Source organism: Zootoca vivipara, chromosome 1 (assembly GCF_965207765.1).
Source record: "Zootoca vivipara chromosome 1, rZooViv2.hap1.1, whole genome shotgun sequence".
Lineage (NCBI taxonomy): Eukaryota > Metazoa > Chordata > Lepidosauria > Squamata > Lacertidae > Zootoca > Zootoca vivipara.
Genome location: NC_142582.1, coordinates 113,700,817 through 113,719,221, shown reverse-complemented (window position 1 = coordinate 113,719,221; position 18,405 = coordinate 113,700,817). Strand labels below are relative to the sequence as shown.

At 42.6% G+C, this 18,405-nt stretch overlaps 1 protein-coding gene across 2 annotated transcripts in view; it reads right to left on the bottom strand.

Annotated features, from left to right (window-relative positions):
- Positions 1-18,405, bottom strand: part of RIN3 (Ras and Rab interactor 3) — a 74,849-nt gene that overhangs the window by 48,668 nt on the left and 7,776 nt on the right. For both annotated transcript variants that reach the window (XM_035107173.3, XM_088672832.1), the window contains exon 2: positions 1,962-2,151. In XM_035107173.3, the coding sequence (XP_034963064.2) occupies positions 1,962-2,151 (190 nt within the window). The remainder of the gene's footprint in view (positions 1-1,961; positions 2,152-18,405) is intronic.

The following is an 18,405-nucleotide window of genomic DNA, read 5'->3' as shown; positions in this document are numbered from 1 at the left end:
GCTATGATGTCCTTTTTTGAAAACAGGAAACCAGACTATAATACTGTATCAGGATACAGGGAAAACTGGGGGCCCCCAGATGTTACTGAACCAGATCTCCCATCACTCTTGACCACTGGCATTGCTAGGTCAGGCTGATGAGAGTCAGAGTCCCACAGCACCTAGAGGGCCACAGGGCCAAAGTCTCTCCACCCATGCTATATACACAATACACCAAATAAAGGCGCCATCACTGATTTATATATTGGCTACAGGTAGGTAGCCGTGTTGGTCTGAGTTGAAGCAAAATAAAAAAATTCCTTCAGTAGCACCTTAAAGACCAACTAAGTTTATATTTTGGTATGAGCTTTTGTGTGCATGCACACGAAAGCTCATACCAAAATATAAACTTAGTTGGTCTTTAAGGTGCTACTGAAGGAATATTTTTATATATTGGCATGATGGTACTAGCTGTCTTATCCTCAGTCTCTTTCCTAATGCCATAGAATCATAGAATTAGTCTTTCTTTCACTGCCTCTCCACATCAAAGTTGATGGTTTCAGTAGGACTCTGCCATATGTCCAGAATTTCCTGGACATTACCGGGATTTCAAAGGCAGAATCAACGTTTGGGGTGGGGTGGGGTGGGAATGTGGTGCTTTGTCCAAGTCAATCAAAACATGGGGGCATTTTCCTAAAAGAAGTCCAACAATTTTGGGGTCTTCATAAAAAAAAGCTCAACAACTTTCAGGGTGCTTTTTGAAATATGGCAACCCCAGTTTCAGGTACGTGTCTACCACAGCTCCAATACCTCTTTTCTTGGTATTTGAAGTCAATTAAGACCCATGCCCAACCTTCTGTACTTAATTATACTGAATCTGTTTTGCCGTTGTGTTTGCCATTCCACCCATTGTGGAAAGATCCTTCCTGAGTTCTTCAGTTAGTTCATAATCTGGAATAATTTGGTGTCACCTGCAGAGCTGGCTATCCTTCTATTCACCCCAGATTCCAGGTCATTTTTGAGAAACTTAAATAGCATTGGATCCAAATTCACACCCTTGGGGACTCCACTACTTCCTTCCTTCCATTGTGAAAACTGTCAATGCATCGATCTACAAGGTGGCTTGACCTCTTATCCTGTTACTGCTATAATTGCTGAGGAGCAGTTGTCAAAAGGTTTTTAGAAGGCAAGTACATGTTTACCAGATCACTCTGATTCATATGCTTGTCAATGCTCTCAGACCCATTGCTAGTAGCCATAATAATTAAACAAAATCTCTTATGTTGAGAAGCAGCATATATTTCTGACTGTCAAGTCCTGGAGCCAAACAACACCAGGTTGGATAGATGGCTATCATTTAAATACATTTTTCTGCTGCCAAAGGAAAGGCCACCAAACTATAATCAGAACACAGATGGGGGAGAAATTTGGTTTTGTTTGCATTTTAATGGGAACCTACCTAATCAGCACTTCCTGAAACAATCCACAAATTGAAAAGCAGCTGTCCCTCTAAATTCCCACATCTCCAAATTTTGCGGTGCAGTTTTCGAAGAAGAAGGAGGAGGAGGAGGAGGAGGAGGAGGGTGTACAGAATGCATATATTAAGGAAAAGTATAAATAAAAATGAATGCGTTGGTAAGAATAACTTGCTAAAATGCATTATAAACTTGCTAAAATGCACTGTCCCACAAAATGTCCGATAACAGTCTAAAATAGTGAAATCAGTGGGAAGAGGAACAAAGCTGCAAAACACACTAAGAAAACAGAATCTTGTTTGGGGGCAGGAAATCTGTTGCCCTTCAGATGTTGTTGGATCCCAGCTTCCATCACTCCTGACCATTGAACGTACTGGCTGGGGCTGATGGGAGCTGGAGTTCAACAATGTTTGGAGTATAGCACATTGGCTTCCCCTGATCTAAGCCTGCATGTCATGTCCCTCAAGGACCACGAAACAGTATTCTTCAGAGAAAGTGTAGACATACCCCTATGGGCTCCTTGCAGAGTATTTGGACAGCCTTTTCCTGGCTGATACTCAACTGAAGCCAAACCGGGCATGTCTTGACGAGCTTCTCAAGGACGCTGATGCCTGGTGGGGGACAGCAATTTCTTGGGGCAATTGGCTTGCCCAGATGGTTCTCATCTTCCACTTCTTCACTGGTGTCTGTGACAGGCCTGCAAGAAGACACAAGCAAATCCCCTGTGAGGTGGCTGCAGCAACTTGACTTGCACAGAGAAGTGTAAATTGAAAGACCCTCAGAAAAACACAGGGCAGAGCAGCTTATGTCAGATCTAACTAACCTGCATCCCTTGATTACTTCGCCGAAAGTGTTTGGAATCCTAAGAAGCTTGTGCAGTCATTCCTTGCCCTACAAGGACCCATCTCATCTATCTGGGTTTCTATCATTTGATTTCCCTACTACTACGGCTACAAAAGAAGTTCCAGTAAATGCAACATGAAATGTCAAACAATAACTAGTAACTCTTTCCCTTTATTATATGTAATATCAGCCTTGTTTGTAATACTGTTTGGTTAACGTTTATTGATCATTACAGATGTTCCTAATACTAATTTAGGAAGCTTGATTATATATGTATCTATGTTTGTTTACTGTTTATATAACTACATTAATATTGGATAAGATTCAATATTATTCAACAGTAATTAAACAGGCATCCCCAAACTTTGGCCCTCCAGATGTTTTGGACTACAATTCCCATCATCCCTGACCACTGGTCCTGTTAGCTAGGGATCATGGGAGTTGTAGGCCAAAACATCTGGAGGGCCGCAGTTTTGGGATGCCTGGTGATTAAATATAATAGTTAAATAATAGCTGTCCTATAATTAAATAATAATAAAATATATGATGGACCTTAATTATGGAAAAGTTGAGCATCAATCAGACCTCTATTTTATCATATTGAATTCCATTGGCTGAAATTTATTTTGTGCATGTACACACATGCACAAAACACACACATCTCAGCAATTTACTCTTCCACAAACAAAGCAATATTCTGAGAAGACATCTCACTTTTAGACTACAGAGGGCAGGTTACAGCAGGCCAGGACTTAACCAATCTGTTACTAAGTCCCTATAGAGGCTCTACGAAAAGATCATTAACACTTTTAAAAATAAACATCCAGACTGTTTTTCTGCCTACATTTAGATTTATTCACAGATGTGAGGAACAGGTGGAACAAAATTTGTGAAGAGTAACATTATAAACTCCACCTCTGCATTGTTATTGCAAGAGAAATTGTGTGATGGCTCATGCAAGCACAGAACAGTAGAGCTCTGAGGCTTCTTCTACTTTTTTTGTAGGAGGGAAGGGTTTGTTTGTTTTTTAATAAGAAAAGCAGTGGGGTGAGAGGGGTGCTGGCCTGTTCCTCAGCTGCAATCTTACATTTCAAACCCTGCATGATGAAATTTGCAGTGGAGAAACACTGGACAAGGCAAAGGGTGAACAATCGCCTCCATCTTTCTCTGCTTTTCCACCCAAAACCCTCCCTGTTGGTGGGCTTATGGTGGCTGGGCTTACCAGGACTATATAAAAGTGCAGGCTCACAGAGAGGGTTGCTTTTGGCTACAGTTAACAAGGCAACAGCTTAACCATGAGTCCTGGGTTCGGATGACATACTAAACCAAACTTTGGCTTAGCTCAGTGTGATGCAGGGGCAAAAAAAGGTCCAGGGAGAAGAGGCAAAGAGAAGCAAAGAGGCTGTAAGCTTCTCTCCAGGAGCCCACACATTTGTGTGGTTCCTGGAAGCCATAGTTTGCATTTCTGTGTCTGAGAATCAGGCCAATTTGTAGCCAGTCCTACAGTTATTATTAAGTTGTAGTCCATGGAGTTCTGGTGCTCTGTAGTATGCTTTCAAGTGGTTCCTAAGATAAAAAAAATGGTGGTGGTGGGAAAACTCTATTAAAGGAAGTGGCAAGGCACATGCTTTTCATGCTAATGTTCCCAGGTTTAATTCCCACCATCTCCAGGGAGGTTGGCGGAAAGCTCTTGCCTAAGATACTTCAGACCCTCTCCCAGTCACTGAAGACAATATTCAGCCAGATGAGCCAGTGATCCAACTCGGTATAATCCAGTTTTGTATGCTGGGATGCTTTCTCCCAAGCAGAACATTAGGATAGTCCTGCTTCCCATAGAGGCCAACTGGTTGGCTATGAGAAGCTCAAAAGAAGGGCATGAGGATAAGAGCCCTCTATGGTACTGTTGTAAGCAACTCACGGATAAATTAAACCAGGGACTTACTGAAGGTGCAAAGGAAGGAGCATGCCAATCTTGGCTTAGCTCCTTTGATAATGAGCAATGCCACCTGAACTGAAGGATTCAGGGACAGCCTTCTCACCCCCATCCCAAGGCGCTTCCAGATGACCTGTTTATTGAGCAGCCATCCTGATTTGTTTGCAGAGAGATCTGACGACGTTGGCTTAATGAACTTTCATCCTGATATGTTTGAGAGGATGTTGTATCAAATCCCATGTATGGCATCCCATGCTTCCCAGTGCATTTCCCCATCACTTTCCTTATTGCAAAAATTCCAGTCCTGTGGGGGAGCAGGTTCCAATCAATAGACCAGGGTTTCCTAAACTTGGGTCTCCAGCTGACCACTGCTCCCACTAGCTAGGGATGATGGGAGTTGTAGTCCAAAACCAGCTAGAGACTCAAGCATCGGAAACCATGCAATAGATAAAAAGTGCAAATGTAAAGTTACAGTACATGAAGGAAAAACTGGAGCAAAAACCCACAATATATTATTTGGAATCATTTTTATTGTTAATTATTTAGGATCAGAGTGGTGACTGAGAACAGTTATTGAATTAATTCAGAGTGTATGCATAGGGAGGATAATTTTTATAATGATGCGGTTGCATTTCAAGGTAAGAGGATTAGGGATTTGAATGTGCATTTTAATTTTGTACAACCCCAATATATTTAGAAGAGAAATACAATTGTACTCAGAGATGTTTTCCCAATTATAGATGGAGAAAAGAAACAAGGTCCCTTTTTTAAAGCAAAGATAGTCACACTGATCCGTAAGGGAAGAAACAATGTCTACAGCTATCTAATTTTATTTATTTAACAAAATGTATATACCACTTGATTGTAAATAGAACCTCTAAATGGTTTATAAAAAATAAAATTACTATTAAAATAGTCAACAAAAAACAAAGTTAAAAACAGGTATTCTTAAAAAAGCAAAATATAATTTAAATCAACAGATGAGAACACATATCAGCTTCTAAATGTCTGGACAAGCCTGCCTAAACAAAAATGGTTTTAGCAGGGGCCAAAAAACATACAGCGAAGGTGCCTGCCTGCCAGGCTTCAGGGAATCCTATCCCTCCCACGGTGGCAGCCAAGAAGCAGATAAACAAGAAAAGTTCTTACCAAGTATTTTATTCAATGTTCACAGAAAGAGATGAAGGAGTGTGGTCTCTCTTAGATAACGGTGTTGCTCTGAGTAAAGTCCCACCCCCTCTGTCTCTCCTATTCTACGTCATCCCTACGCTGGCTAACCTGTGTTTTCTGCCTCTGAGCTTTCTGTTCTACTACTCTCAAGGCACGCCTCGTCCTGTGAAGACGAGGAATGCTTTCAAGAGACACAGTGTTAGCTGTATCTCCCCTGGTGCTTCTTCTTCCTGCTGCTCTCTCAATATTTCCCAGCTTCTCCACTCGGCAGCCTCTGAACTATGACCTTCTGCAAACCACTGATCTAAATCTATACTGTCCTCCTCTTCTCAGGAAGCATTCCTCCTCAGTCCAGTCCTTGACATTGCCTAATGTCAATGGGCAAGGAGTTCTGAAGTGGGCGTGCTGCCACACTGGGTCACTCTGGGCCAACCCATAAGCCACAAAAAGCCTGACAAGCTTTTGAACTCTTCAGCAGACAAGATGTTGCACAAAGCAAGCTGAGGAAAAATAAAACCAAAATAGGTAATAAAAGAAAGAAAGAGGTGAGTTCATTATGTGCTACAACTGAGCTGGAGACGCCAGGAATTGAACCTGGGACCATCTGATACAAAAGATTATAATTACTATTACTGTTATTATAATTTATTAGTCACTAGACACACAAGAAGTCTCCAGACAACCTACAAAATGTAAATGCATAAAGCATGGCATAAATTTAGAAAAAGAGCAATGCATTACAATAAAAGCCATGCAATAATCTATAAAGCAAAGTCGATAAAACTATAGCAAAATAGCAAAATACATACTTCACAGTTGAGTTATGCCCCTTAATAATAAAAAAGTTAATTTAGCAATACAGTACAGGAAGTAGAAGAGGACTATTTGAAAATGGATCAAATATTCCATTTTTGAAAAGCTCTTGAAAATAGTCAGTTTTTTTAAAAAAATATCTCTCTTTTAGGTGTGCACAGCAAAGCTGTTAATCTTGGCTTCCTCCCTTTGCCAATCAATTTTTTTTTAAATGTGCCTCTTTAAAAGTTTATTAGAAAATCCACTCCTTGCTGCAAGGGAACAAAAGCCCACAATTGCTGCAAGTGGGAAGACAGTTTTACATCTAACTGATGTCCCCAGTGGATCTCTTTCCCCCCACCCTCCACTGAATGTCCAAGTCTTGAGTCATTTTGGTTAATGGAGCCAGTGGAAGCAACATTTGGCTCCAGCAATGCTCTCAGCAGGCAGAACATCAAGAGGCCGGGCTGTGAAAAAGCTTAATCAGCTATTTAATCTGACTCTGTGGCAAACACCACAGGTAGCTGCAGAGAGAAAGGAGAGGAGAAAAATAGGACAGCCTTTGAGCTCCCTTTGTCTCTGCCCTGTCACAGGATTTGTGTTGAGAAGAGGGTCATTTCTATTTTACTCCGTGTGCACCTAATGGCTTATATCTACACTGTGCTTTGAATAGCACCCCAGGCTGACAGCTCCAACCAGCTGGCAGGCAGCACTTTCTCCCTTGATCAAACAAGGGGCAATGGGAGGTGGGAGCTCTGTTGGTTTTTTTTTTATGATTGATTTCTGGATAACACAGTCCTACAGCCAAGGCCATCTGTGGGGTGGGGGTGGGGGGAGACCGCACTGCTATACAGGCCTGGTTCCCTATATTCGATAATTTCCTTCTCTGAACTTTCAGCAGCAACTATCCAAGTCAGTGGCCCTTTCTTTAAAGAATTACAATGGAAAAACCTTTTGCTTTGTGAGAAGGAAAGCCATGCTCAGTGCAAATGCCACGACCTGGCGCTTTGGCCAAGGAGTCCAAACAGACTGGAAGGACTGACAAGCACTGGGACCACTTCTTGGCTCCCATTGCAGGAATGTTTCCCTGCCCCTACAGGTGTTGCAAGATCATGTTATCAGGTCATGAAATAGTCACTCTCTTTATCTTTCATCCTTCTAAGCATATTAACATTGCAGACTGTTTACCTGTTGCATTGCATATGTTCTTTCAGCTCCATTGTTTAGGATTCCCCTTCCCTCTTACCTATGTGTAATCATTCTCACGTGTGTGGGGAGAGTGTGATTGCATCCACCAGTTGTATTCCCTTGGTGCCAATGCACCAGTCAGCAGCTACACATTCAGAATTAATGTGAAGGTGACCTATGTGAGGTCAGACTGTGTGGATACTGCCATTATACAGTCAGTATACAGTCAGTAGACTTAGTTGTACATTTCCTGCTCCTGTTCTGTTCCTGTTTAAGAGAAATAATAAAGTATGTGCAAGACTGGTTGCAGTATCGCCAATTAAATGAGGTATTTAAAGGAGATTAAAAGAAAGGATTCAGTTACACTTTATCCAGATTCCAAAGAGAAATTATAAATGATAATCCTAAATTGTTGAAGAAGATGTATAACTTATTATTAGAATGGGAAACCAAAGACAAAGAGGTTAAATGTGCAATGATTAAGTGGGCACGAGATTTAGGACATAACATATAAATGGAGGACTGGAAAAAATTATGGAAACTGAACCTAAAATTTACTGATTGTATAATGCTGAAAGAAAATTATATGAAAATGATGTATCAATGGTATATCACACATGTAAAAATGGCAAAAATGTACAGAACAGGTTCTAACAAATATTGGAAATGTAAAGAAAAAGAAGGTACTTTTTCATATGTAGTGGAACTGTAAACTAATTTTAAAAATTGGGAAATGATTTATAATGAAATGAAATGAAATGAATGTTTAAAATGACTTTTGTTAAAAGACCAGAAGCCTTTTTGTTAGGTATTATAGGTCAAGACTTGCCAAAGGAACAGAAGAAGTTATTTATGGATGCTGCAATGGCGGCTAGGATATTACTAGCCCAAAAATGGAAAGATGACAAGATAGCAACTAAAGAAGAATGGCAAGAGAAACTGATGGACTATGTGGAAATGGCGAAACTAACAGGAAGAATTAGAGGAAAAGACAATAGAGACTTTAAAAAGGACTGGGAACCATTTATGCTGTACTTACAGAAATATTGTAAAGAAGTGTACTCACTAGCAGGGTTTGATTAAACACAACTAACAAAAGAAATATAGATACAATACTAAAATGTATTAATGAGGAAATAATAAAAAAGGTAATTTGAAAATAATTACAATATACAAATGACAAGATCAGAATAATAATCAAAATTATTATTATTAAAATCACTCCGCTGTTGATCTTGAAATAGTGTTCTGCACACTTTGTATAAAGTACTTTTACATTGGAATTGTAGCCGAAACAAAATTCCAAGTACTGTATATTAGTACTTGGCCAATAAATTATTATTCTATTCTATTCTATTTAGAAACCTTTATTGTGATATAATGAAACAAGCAGGAGAAGTTGATATGTAATGAACCAGAAGAGGGTGTTGAGGGAAGTAGGGGGTGGAGGAATTGGGGAACTGTATTTTTCATTTTTGTTGAGATAATGTTCTTGTGACAAACAAAAAAATGTAAAATTTAATTAGTTTTTTTAAAGGAGAAATAATAAAGTTATCTAATAACTCTATGATCATATTGTTGTAACCTTACATGAAGCAGCAGTACCAGCTGTTTCAGATGTCTTGTGGAGACCATATTTTTGCCCAGGCTTTCCCTGACCTATAATACTGGAACCTGTCTTCATTTATCAGAAATCCCTGTAATATATATATATATATATATATATATATATATATATATATATATTACAGTGCTTAGAAAAAAACCAAAAACATTTAGTGAATTATAAATGCTTTTAATTAAATAAATAAATAAATAAATAAATAAATAACTGGCATGCCCTGGGACCTATAAATAAAGGACTTCCTAATAACTCCTGTGACATAGGTATACATACACAGGCCCCCTTCACATTAATGCTAAACATGCAATATCAGTGTGGTCAGTGGATGGCAGGCATCCCCAAACTGCGGCCCTCCAGATGTTTTGGCCTACAACTCCCATGATCCCTAGCTAACAGGACCAGTGGTCGGGGAAGATGGGAATTGTAGTCCAAAACATCTGGAGGGCCGAAGTTTGGGGATGCCTGGTGGATGGGATCTCACCAGTGGAGGCCCATTAGAATAAATGGGGCATTGCCTTACCAGCCTCAATCTGTCCCACCTGAATGTCCCAGGGGTTGGCCCTTCCTCCTTTTGCGCCTGGTAAATCTCAGCAAGGAGGAGGATGGAGGACAAAACCTACCTTTGGGTACCCTGCAGTCTGCCCCACCAGTCCCAGTGGGCACCAGACACCATTAAATCATTGTTAAGAATGCCTGTATGTATATTGCTAAGGGTTTAACATTGCAAAATTCCATTGGAGTGAACTAAGCTAGAAAGAGCTCTTCCGAGCTTCTAAATGAACTGATAATTAACTGTTGATGTTCTCTGCTAGCTTACACGTGAGTGTTTAACCTTAGAACATGTGACTAAGGTATTCCATTGCAAATCTCCTCTTTGAAGGGAGTTGGCTTTGCTTCTGTTCCCAGGCACAGTCAGAAAAGGATTTGTAAATGTTGCCTCTCCAGCAGCTGCATAGCCTCAGGCTGGATACAGACTAATGCAGATAATGGGGTAGACCAGGCATCCACAAACTGCGGCCCTCCAGATGTTTTGGCCTACAACTCCCATGATCCCTAGCTAACAGGACCAGTGGTCAGGCATGATAGGAATTGTAGTCCAAAACACCTGGAGGGCCAAAGTTTGGGGATGCCTGGGGTAGACAAAGCTTTGATTTCAGCTCTGATTGTAATTAAGTTACAGGTAGGTAGCCGTGTTGGTCTGAGTAAGTTATATATTTAAGAAGAAGAACCTATGCTTCAATACACATATGCTTTTGTACCTGTTTTGAAGAAGTTCTGGTTAGAAAAGCTTTGAATCATAATTATGGGTCTGGACAATTTTTATTCCAAAAGGAGTCACCTTTTATGCATACAACTGCTTCGTGCTGCGCGATATTAACATCTAAAATAATCACACACACCCCTCCCCTGCTCAATGAAAACATGAGATGGGTTGTCTTGCCTATCTGCCACTTCACACTTCTGCTAGAAATTTGGCCAATGGGAAGTTACAGCAGCTGCTCAGGAACAGAGCATAATGGTTGCCTTGGGTGGCTAGACCCCAGCACACCAACAGACCCACTTGCAACCATCACCACAAATACACAAATTTTGGCTACAAGTCTACCTGGAGAACTACCATATTTCCTAACCACCAAAGAGCCGCTTCCCGGCTATTGATGGGCTAAGCTTATGTAGTGTTCTGGAAAGCAGTCTGACTTGAGAAGAGTAACTGGGGATGGCTTAATTAATGGCACAGTAATTACATCAAAGCACTGTACTTTATTTGACATGAGCTACGAGACAGCTCAGCTGGAGGCGAGAATAAATGGCATGATAATTTGCCTTTGGGGTCTTGTGGGTATCAGTGCAATTAGTCACGCCACTGCCAAACCATATTTCCTTAGGAATAAGCAGCCAAATTACATGCTGGTTTACAACCTTTTATAACCTTGCTCGATCCAAGAGACTGCTGTGTGCTGTGAACCAGGAAGGATAAGCCCCTCTCCTCCTCCCTAGAACAAAGGAGGGGTTTTTCATTCAGGAGCAGATTAACACACACTTACGGATGGCTGCAATGGCTGAAGGGGTTCTTCAAGCTGGCCTTGCTTATAGAATGATATAATCAAAGGAACCCCTGCCTGAGGTTGCGATTCTTGTAAAAAATTACTATGGGGTAGAATTCAGTGCAGGGCTAAGTGGAGTAAGTGTACACAGAATGAAGTCTGCGATGGACATGCTTGAGTGACAGCTCTTATCAGTGAAAAAAAACCATTTGGATTGATTCCACCATTCAGTCATACCACTGGCCTTTTCTGGCCAGGAAGGAGTTGCTGCTGTTGTAGTTTTGTTGCTTTTTTCTCAAAAGTGGCTCAAAGCAACTTACAGAAACAAAACAAAAGAAAAACAAGCATAATGACAAAAGTAAAACAAACCCAAACCCTAAAATGTTGATCAGTAACATGTACAAAAAAGCAGATGTCACAAATATACCTTACCCTCCAGATTAAGGTCCAAAGGCACAAATGATTAAAAATGCTTTTGCCTGGCACATAAAGCAGTTAATAATGGTGCCAGGTGTGCCTCCCTGGGGAAACATTCCACAAATGGGGAGCCACCACTGAGAAGGTCTGTTCTTATGCCATCACCCTCTGCACCTCCGTTAGAGGGAGAATATGGAGAAGGGCCTCAGATGTCAAACACGGGGCCCAGGTTGTTCATACGGGGAGAGGTGATCCTTGAGTTATTGGTAGTCCTGAGATGCACAATACTTTACAGGTCAAAATCAGCAATTTGAATTGAAGCTGGAAACTAATTTGTATCCAATGCAGTTGTGCCAGGGTTGGTGTTGTATGTTCAGAGCATCTTGCCCTAGTCAGCAAATGCGCCATTGAAATTTGCACCAACTTTGAACCATCTTCAAAGGCAGCCTTGTGTTTAATGCCAAGGCTGGAGCATCCTGTTATTTGTGTTGTGTAGCAGCACCCCTGAAGCACTGAAAGCAGCTTCCAATGAGATCTCACAATATCCTGTGTGTTCTGTGAGATCTCATGAGATTTTGGCAAGATCTCACCGGAAATGAGTGCCACTACTAGCACCACTTCTCTGGGCTTCTGTCGCTTGACCAGTGGGCTAGACCTGTTTTAACGCACTGCAGTAATCTAAAGAGCTGAGCCTTGTTGAGCAACAAGGTCTTTCTGAGCTCTGTTGTGTCTCTGTATTATTGTTGCTCTTCAGCTCCAGGTCTTGGCTAGTTTCCTGTTTCCTGATTTGTCCCCCAAGACCTGACTTGCTCTTTGGTCCCCACTCCTGGCTTGCCCTTTGGTCCTGCTTGGCTAATTAGTTCTTCTAGCCACTGACTTGTCTCATGATTCTCAGCTTGTGACTCACCTCCAGCTGCCGTTCACAGCCATCCCTAACAGTGGGAAATGAGGCAACTATGGCTCCTCCTACTCATGCCTTACTACTTATTTCCCCCCTGAGGAATGAGTGGGGTGGTCCCTGAGAATCTCTGCAAAGGAGGTGATATTTGCAAATAAGGTGATATTTATTTTCAGTTCCCTGTTGCCTGTGTCACCACCCTGTTGCCTGTGTCACCACCCTATAGCTCATACCTATGACAAACTTAGTTGGTCTCTAAGGTGCTACTGGAAGGATTTTTTTTATTTTGTTTTGACTGTGTCAGACCAACCCTGTTCCCTGTTTCTGATGGAAACAAAAAGCTCAATGCAGACTGTGAAAAGCCCCTGAAGTACACAGAGGGGAGGGAAGTGGGTTCTCGTCAATGCAATTCAAAAGCTACACTCTATAGAGCAGCTTTTGCCAACCTGGTGCCATCCAAATCGTTTGAACTAAAACTCCCATCAGCTGCAGCATGCTGAGAGAGAGAGAGAGAGAGAGAGAGAGAGAGAGAGAGAGAGAGAGAGAGAGAGAGAGAGTTGTGTAAAGAGGTGTTTGGAAAAGAAAAGAAAGCCAAATTTTATTCTATCTTTTTTCTGGTATTACTGTATTAATGTCACAATATCAAATGCTTGCATTTCTTTCCTAGATCTTATTTCTGAAAATGCATCTTGATTTGAAACGGGGATGCTATTATGAGGTCAGCATACCGTGAAGAAAATAATACTTTTAGAGGTGAGATTTTGCAGCATCTGTTTAAAGCCAAGCCACGGTTGGTGGCTGTTCAGTGATTGCCAATCTGTGTGCCTCTGAGATGGCAAAAGGCATCAGCTGTCACATGCAACTCATGTAAGAAAAAGAAGGACAGATTAACCTTCAGACTGAAAACTGAATTTCAGCAGGAAGAAATGGCATAATTGTTTGGCACTTTTTTTTTTTTGCATGTATAAAGTGCAAACAGATTGAAAGCAGGGTAGTGTATATCTGCCCTGACACCAGGAATCATCATTAATGCACAATAAAAAGGACATCCAGAGTGGCCCTCATTTATGTTTGGTACTATGCATCATGAATATAGGAAGCTGTCTTATTCCAGGTGAGACTACTATACTGTGATCTCTTCTGATTGGCAATAGCTCTCCCCTGTCTCAGGAAGAGGGCTTTCTCATGACCTGGTACAACATGGAGATGCCAAGAATCAGATCTGGGACCTTCTGCATGCAGTTCGTGTGTTTTGCTGCTGGGCCTGAAGACAGGCAGTCAGGTCATGTATCTGCAGCAGTAACCAGAGGAAGAATGACAGCTGGGAGGAACACAGAATAAATGCCATGGTGCACCTGTAACTGCAAAACCGGATGCCTTCATCTGCCCCAGCTGCAACAAAACATCTCTCTCCTATATCAGTCACTACAGTCACAGCAGGTGCTATAACTCTACAACAGCCTGACTTCGCCCCCGAAGAAGCACTCTTCCATTGTCTCCTGAGACAGGTGGATGCCAACAACTGCTGGAGGGTTTTTGAAAAAGGACTTTCCATTGCGCATTATTACAAAGGGATTTTACTATGTTGCTTGTCCCTAAGCAGAATGGGATGTGCGACTCGTCCTTCTCCTCCTAACTCAACCTTCACGAACCTGGTGCCCTCCAAAAGTTTTGTACCACAACTCCCATCAGCCCCAGCCAGGAAAGCTGTTCTGAAGTGTGTGAGATGTGTTTCTACCTCCAAGGCCTGAAGCAGATGTAAACATTAAATAAGGGTCCAGACATCGGGAGAGGGCCACAGGATCACATTTTCCACCTCCCACGTACATCTTTCTCTGGTTTCCCTCCAAAACTTGGAGCTAACACTACTCCCATTGACTTAAAGGAGCTGAAAGCAGAAGTTTCCAAACCCCTGGTCCATGGACCGTAGGCTTCTTTAGGTGTTCTGCAGTGTGCCTATGGATTTGTGATTTGAGATGCCACATCCATCACATTGAATGTGCATGTTTATTTATTTTTTAAAAATTATTGCTTCTTCTATTTCTTTTGTATTAGATTTTTTCCTGTTATGATTTGAATTCTAGAGAATTACAATAACTATGGTTGGCATCCATCTGTCTCGGGAGACAATGCACCTTTGGGGGTGAAGCCAAGCTGTCGGAAGGTTTCAGCTCCTGCTGTGGCTATAGAAGCCGATGCGGGACAGACATGTTTTGTTGCAGCTGGGGCAGATGAAGGCATCTACAACAGGCAGAAAAAAAAATCCTTACATGGTCTGCCAAGAACCTCAGCAATTTTCAAATGGTTCATGGTGTGTGGGGAGGAGGTGTGTGTCTTTGGGAACCACTGGCTTAAGGCATGCTGGGTCATAGAATTATAGAGTTGGAAGGGACCACAAGGGTCATCTAAGTCTAACCCCCTGCAAAGCAGGAATTTTTTGTTCAACATGGGGCTCGATCCCACGAACCTGAAATTAAGAGTCTCACGCTCTACCAACTGAGCTGTCATGTCACCTATTTGAAGTAATTGCAAACTGCTACTTCAAGGGGTTAGGGACCCAGGTGGCACTGTGGGTTAAATCACAGAGTCTAGGGCTTGCTGATCAGAAGGTCGGCAGTTCGGATCCCTGCAACGGGGTGAGCTCCCATTGTTCGGTCCCAGCTCCTGCCCACCTAGCAGTTCGAAAGCACATCAAAGTGCAAGTAGATAAATAGGGACTGCTCCGGCGGGAAGGTAAACGACGTTCGCCAGAAGCAGCTTTGTCATGCTGGCCACATGACCCGGAAGCTGTCTGTGGACAAACGCCGGCTCCCTCGGCCTATAGAGCGAGATGAGCGCCGCAACCCCAGAGTCGGACACGACAGGACCTGATGGTCAGGGGCCCCTTTACCTTTACCTTTTACTTCAAGGGGTTGCCTCCTCCCTTCCTTTTCATAGCTCTTTGCCTTTTTATTAGTGTTTCCAAATCATCATAGGCTGCCTGAAGCAAAGAGAATTCTATATATTTGAACACACTCTTGTAAAGCATTGCTCACATTGGACGCATGTTTTTGGACAACTGCCTGAGTATTATCCCTTGTGACAATGAGCGATCAGCACTTCATTAAACAGCGTTAAATACTGCTTCTCACTAAGTACAGGCAGCAGGAGAGAATGAGTAAACCAGGTGGGTGAGAAGGGTCCTCCCACCACCATCAGATGTAGCGCAAAAGGGGAAATCCACACATATAAGTTCCTCTCCAGGCAAAGTAGGTGAGTGTCCCATAGGAGAAGTGCGTGGAGCAAACTGCAGTTTACTACTTGCGAGGCTCTATAAACTGTACTTGCAGCACATTGCTACTATATGAGCAGTTTCTAGGCAATTTGTTTAGCAATGACCCATCCCCAGGCAACTTCCCATCTGTTAAGTCAATGCAATGTGGTGAGCAGTTTCTGTTTTCCTTTAGAGAGGGCTTTGGAAGAGTCATCTCCAAAGAATGTATCCCTCGCACTCAAGGAAAACAGAAACTGCTCACCACATTGCACTGACTTAACAGATGGGAAATTGTTTGGATTTATTGCCAAACTGGTGGTGCTTGAGGCTGGACCAGGTCCCAGATTCTAAGTTAGCCAAATGGGTGTGGTTGAGTGATGCTGCTGAAAACAGCACAATGCTTATCCCTGGGAAGAGAGGGGAGTGGTGGCCTTGAGATTGGGCCGTATTTAAGGGAAGAGTACACAGTTAATTCACTGTGTCAGAGTCTCTAACATATCAGGTAGCGAGAACTACCGGTAGCTGCCCAGAGTGGCTGCGGCACAAATATATTATTATTATTATTATTATTATTATTATTATTATTATTATTTGGCAAGGAGATGTTTCAGCACCCTCCTGCCTATGGACCAGAAACTCAAAAAGTTTGCTTTTCATCTCCTTTCCTGCTCTGCCTGCAAATACTTCTAATAGGGCAGACGAGCTCCCAGTTACTCTGAGCTAAAGTGAGAGGCTCTCTCTTGGGTCTGTACCCTTGGCAGAGGCCAACTTGGCCAATCCCTAGTACACCCCTGTTCTTATAAGCTGTTAAGTCTAGATGACGGCTAGGAAGCCTGAGGTCCCAGGGGCCAAATATCAGCACCGGATTTAGGACAGTGTGCAGGCAGTACCTCTGCAAAGGGCACTGAGCTGAGGGGGTGGGAAAATGAGAAGCTTCATAACTGAGAAGATCCATTTCTGGGGTGCCAAATGTTGGCCTAGTGCAGGGTTACATATTACAGAAGATTACCTGCAAATATGACCCTCCAAGCCTTTCTATCTGGCTGTCTGAACTCACCCCAGATAGCACACACACCCTCTCCAGCCTACCCTCCTCACTGGTCCTTCTTTGGTACCTGCCTGGAATCTGTCATTGAATTCTGATAATGCCTCTTGCCTGCCAGGATCGAGGCAAGTGGGTGTGTGTAGAAACCAGCCAACTGTACAAAGGTTAAAATTTGCATTAGGGTGTTGTTGCCATTGACTCACTTTTGTATCTGGCTCCACCCACCATTAGTATTCCTTGGAAGGTTTCCCAGAATGGAATGTGGCCCTCAGGCTTAAGAAGTTACCTTACTCTGCATTAGATTCTTTTTCCAAGTCCACCCCAGGACCCACTACTTCCCAGCCTGCGTTTGTCCTGGCAAGCAGGTTGCTCCAGATTCCTGACCACCCAGATTTTGCCCTATCTCTGCTAAGAGATACACTAAAGCTGCCAATCAGATCTGAAGATGGTATGACAAAGGGAGCCAGGAGCCTGGTGTGCACACTCATCCCACTATTGTCTCCCCTTACAGTTTTTTTGTAGTTCTTTCGGAACCCAGGGAAGGTCTTTGATCATAGGTGACCATGGAACAAAATGAACCAGGCAGCTGCCACCTTCAGCTTTCTGCAAATGCGTCTTATCGACTCAAAGGATGAGTGCAAACACTGAAGCAATACATCATTACTTATCATGCCTCCAAATTAACACAAGGAGCTTGCAGTCTGTACAGAAGCTGGACAAAGGAAGTGTGCTTGCGGCTGTGGCAGCAGTGGCTGATGAACGCTGCATGCTAGTTACCTAGAATTCAGGCCAGACACTGTGTTGGACCACAACAGCTTCCCTTCCTCTCATGTCAGTTATGTATAAACCACATGCAATGGAAACAAGCTAGCAAAATGTGCTTGGTTTGAAACGCCTTTGTACTTGACTGGCCTGGTTTCATCTTGCTTGCAACAAGAGTGAATCTATTATCTCTCATATTATAAATGGCAATATGTTCCAATCAGACAAATTCATGGCGGATAAGGTTGTCAGAGGGCGCTGATCATGATGGAGGCAGTGTTCCTCTGAATACCTGTTGCTGTAAATCAGAGGTGGGGAGAGAGCTATCACGCTCAGGTCTGGCTTGTGTGTCTCTGGTTTCGTTGAACTGGTCATGTTGTGTGGATACCTGATTATCGTCTTCCAAAGCAACTACTGTACTCTATTCCGAACTTTAAAATGGTAAGCATAATGCTGGTGGTCAACAAAAGAGGTTCAAAGACTTTCTCAAGGCAAATCTAAAAAAAAAGTAGTATAAACACCAAAAACTGGGAAACACTGGTCTGCAAGTGCTCCAATTAGAGAACAGCCTTTACCAAAGGTGTCATGGGATTTGAAGACACTTGAACTCAGAACGCAAGGGAGAAATGTGCTAAGAGGAAGGTACGCTCGGCATATCCACACCGTGATCAACTCCCGCCTGGGAACCAATGTCCCCATTGTGGAAGGACATGTGGATCCAGAATTGGCCTCCACAGTCACTAACGGACTCATTGTTAAAACCGTGTTTATGGAAGACAATCTTACTTGACTATGAGTGATCACCAAGGAAGGAGGAGGAGGAGGAGGAGGAGGAGGAGGAGGAGGAGGAGGAGGAGGAGGTCATTGTGAGAACAAGATGCTGGGCTAGATAGGCCACCGGTTTGTTCCAGCAGGGCTCGTTTTACATTATTATGTTGAATTCACGCACAAGACCTTTGGCTGAACCAAGATTTATTGAAC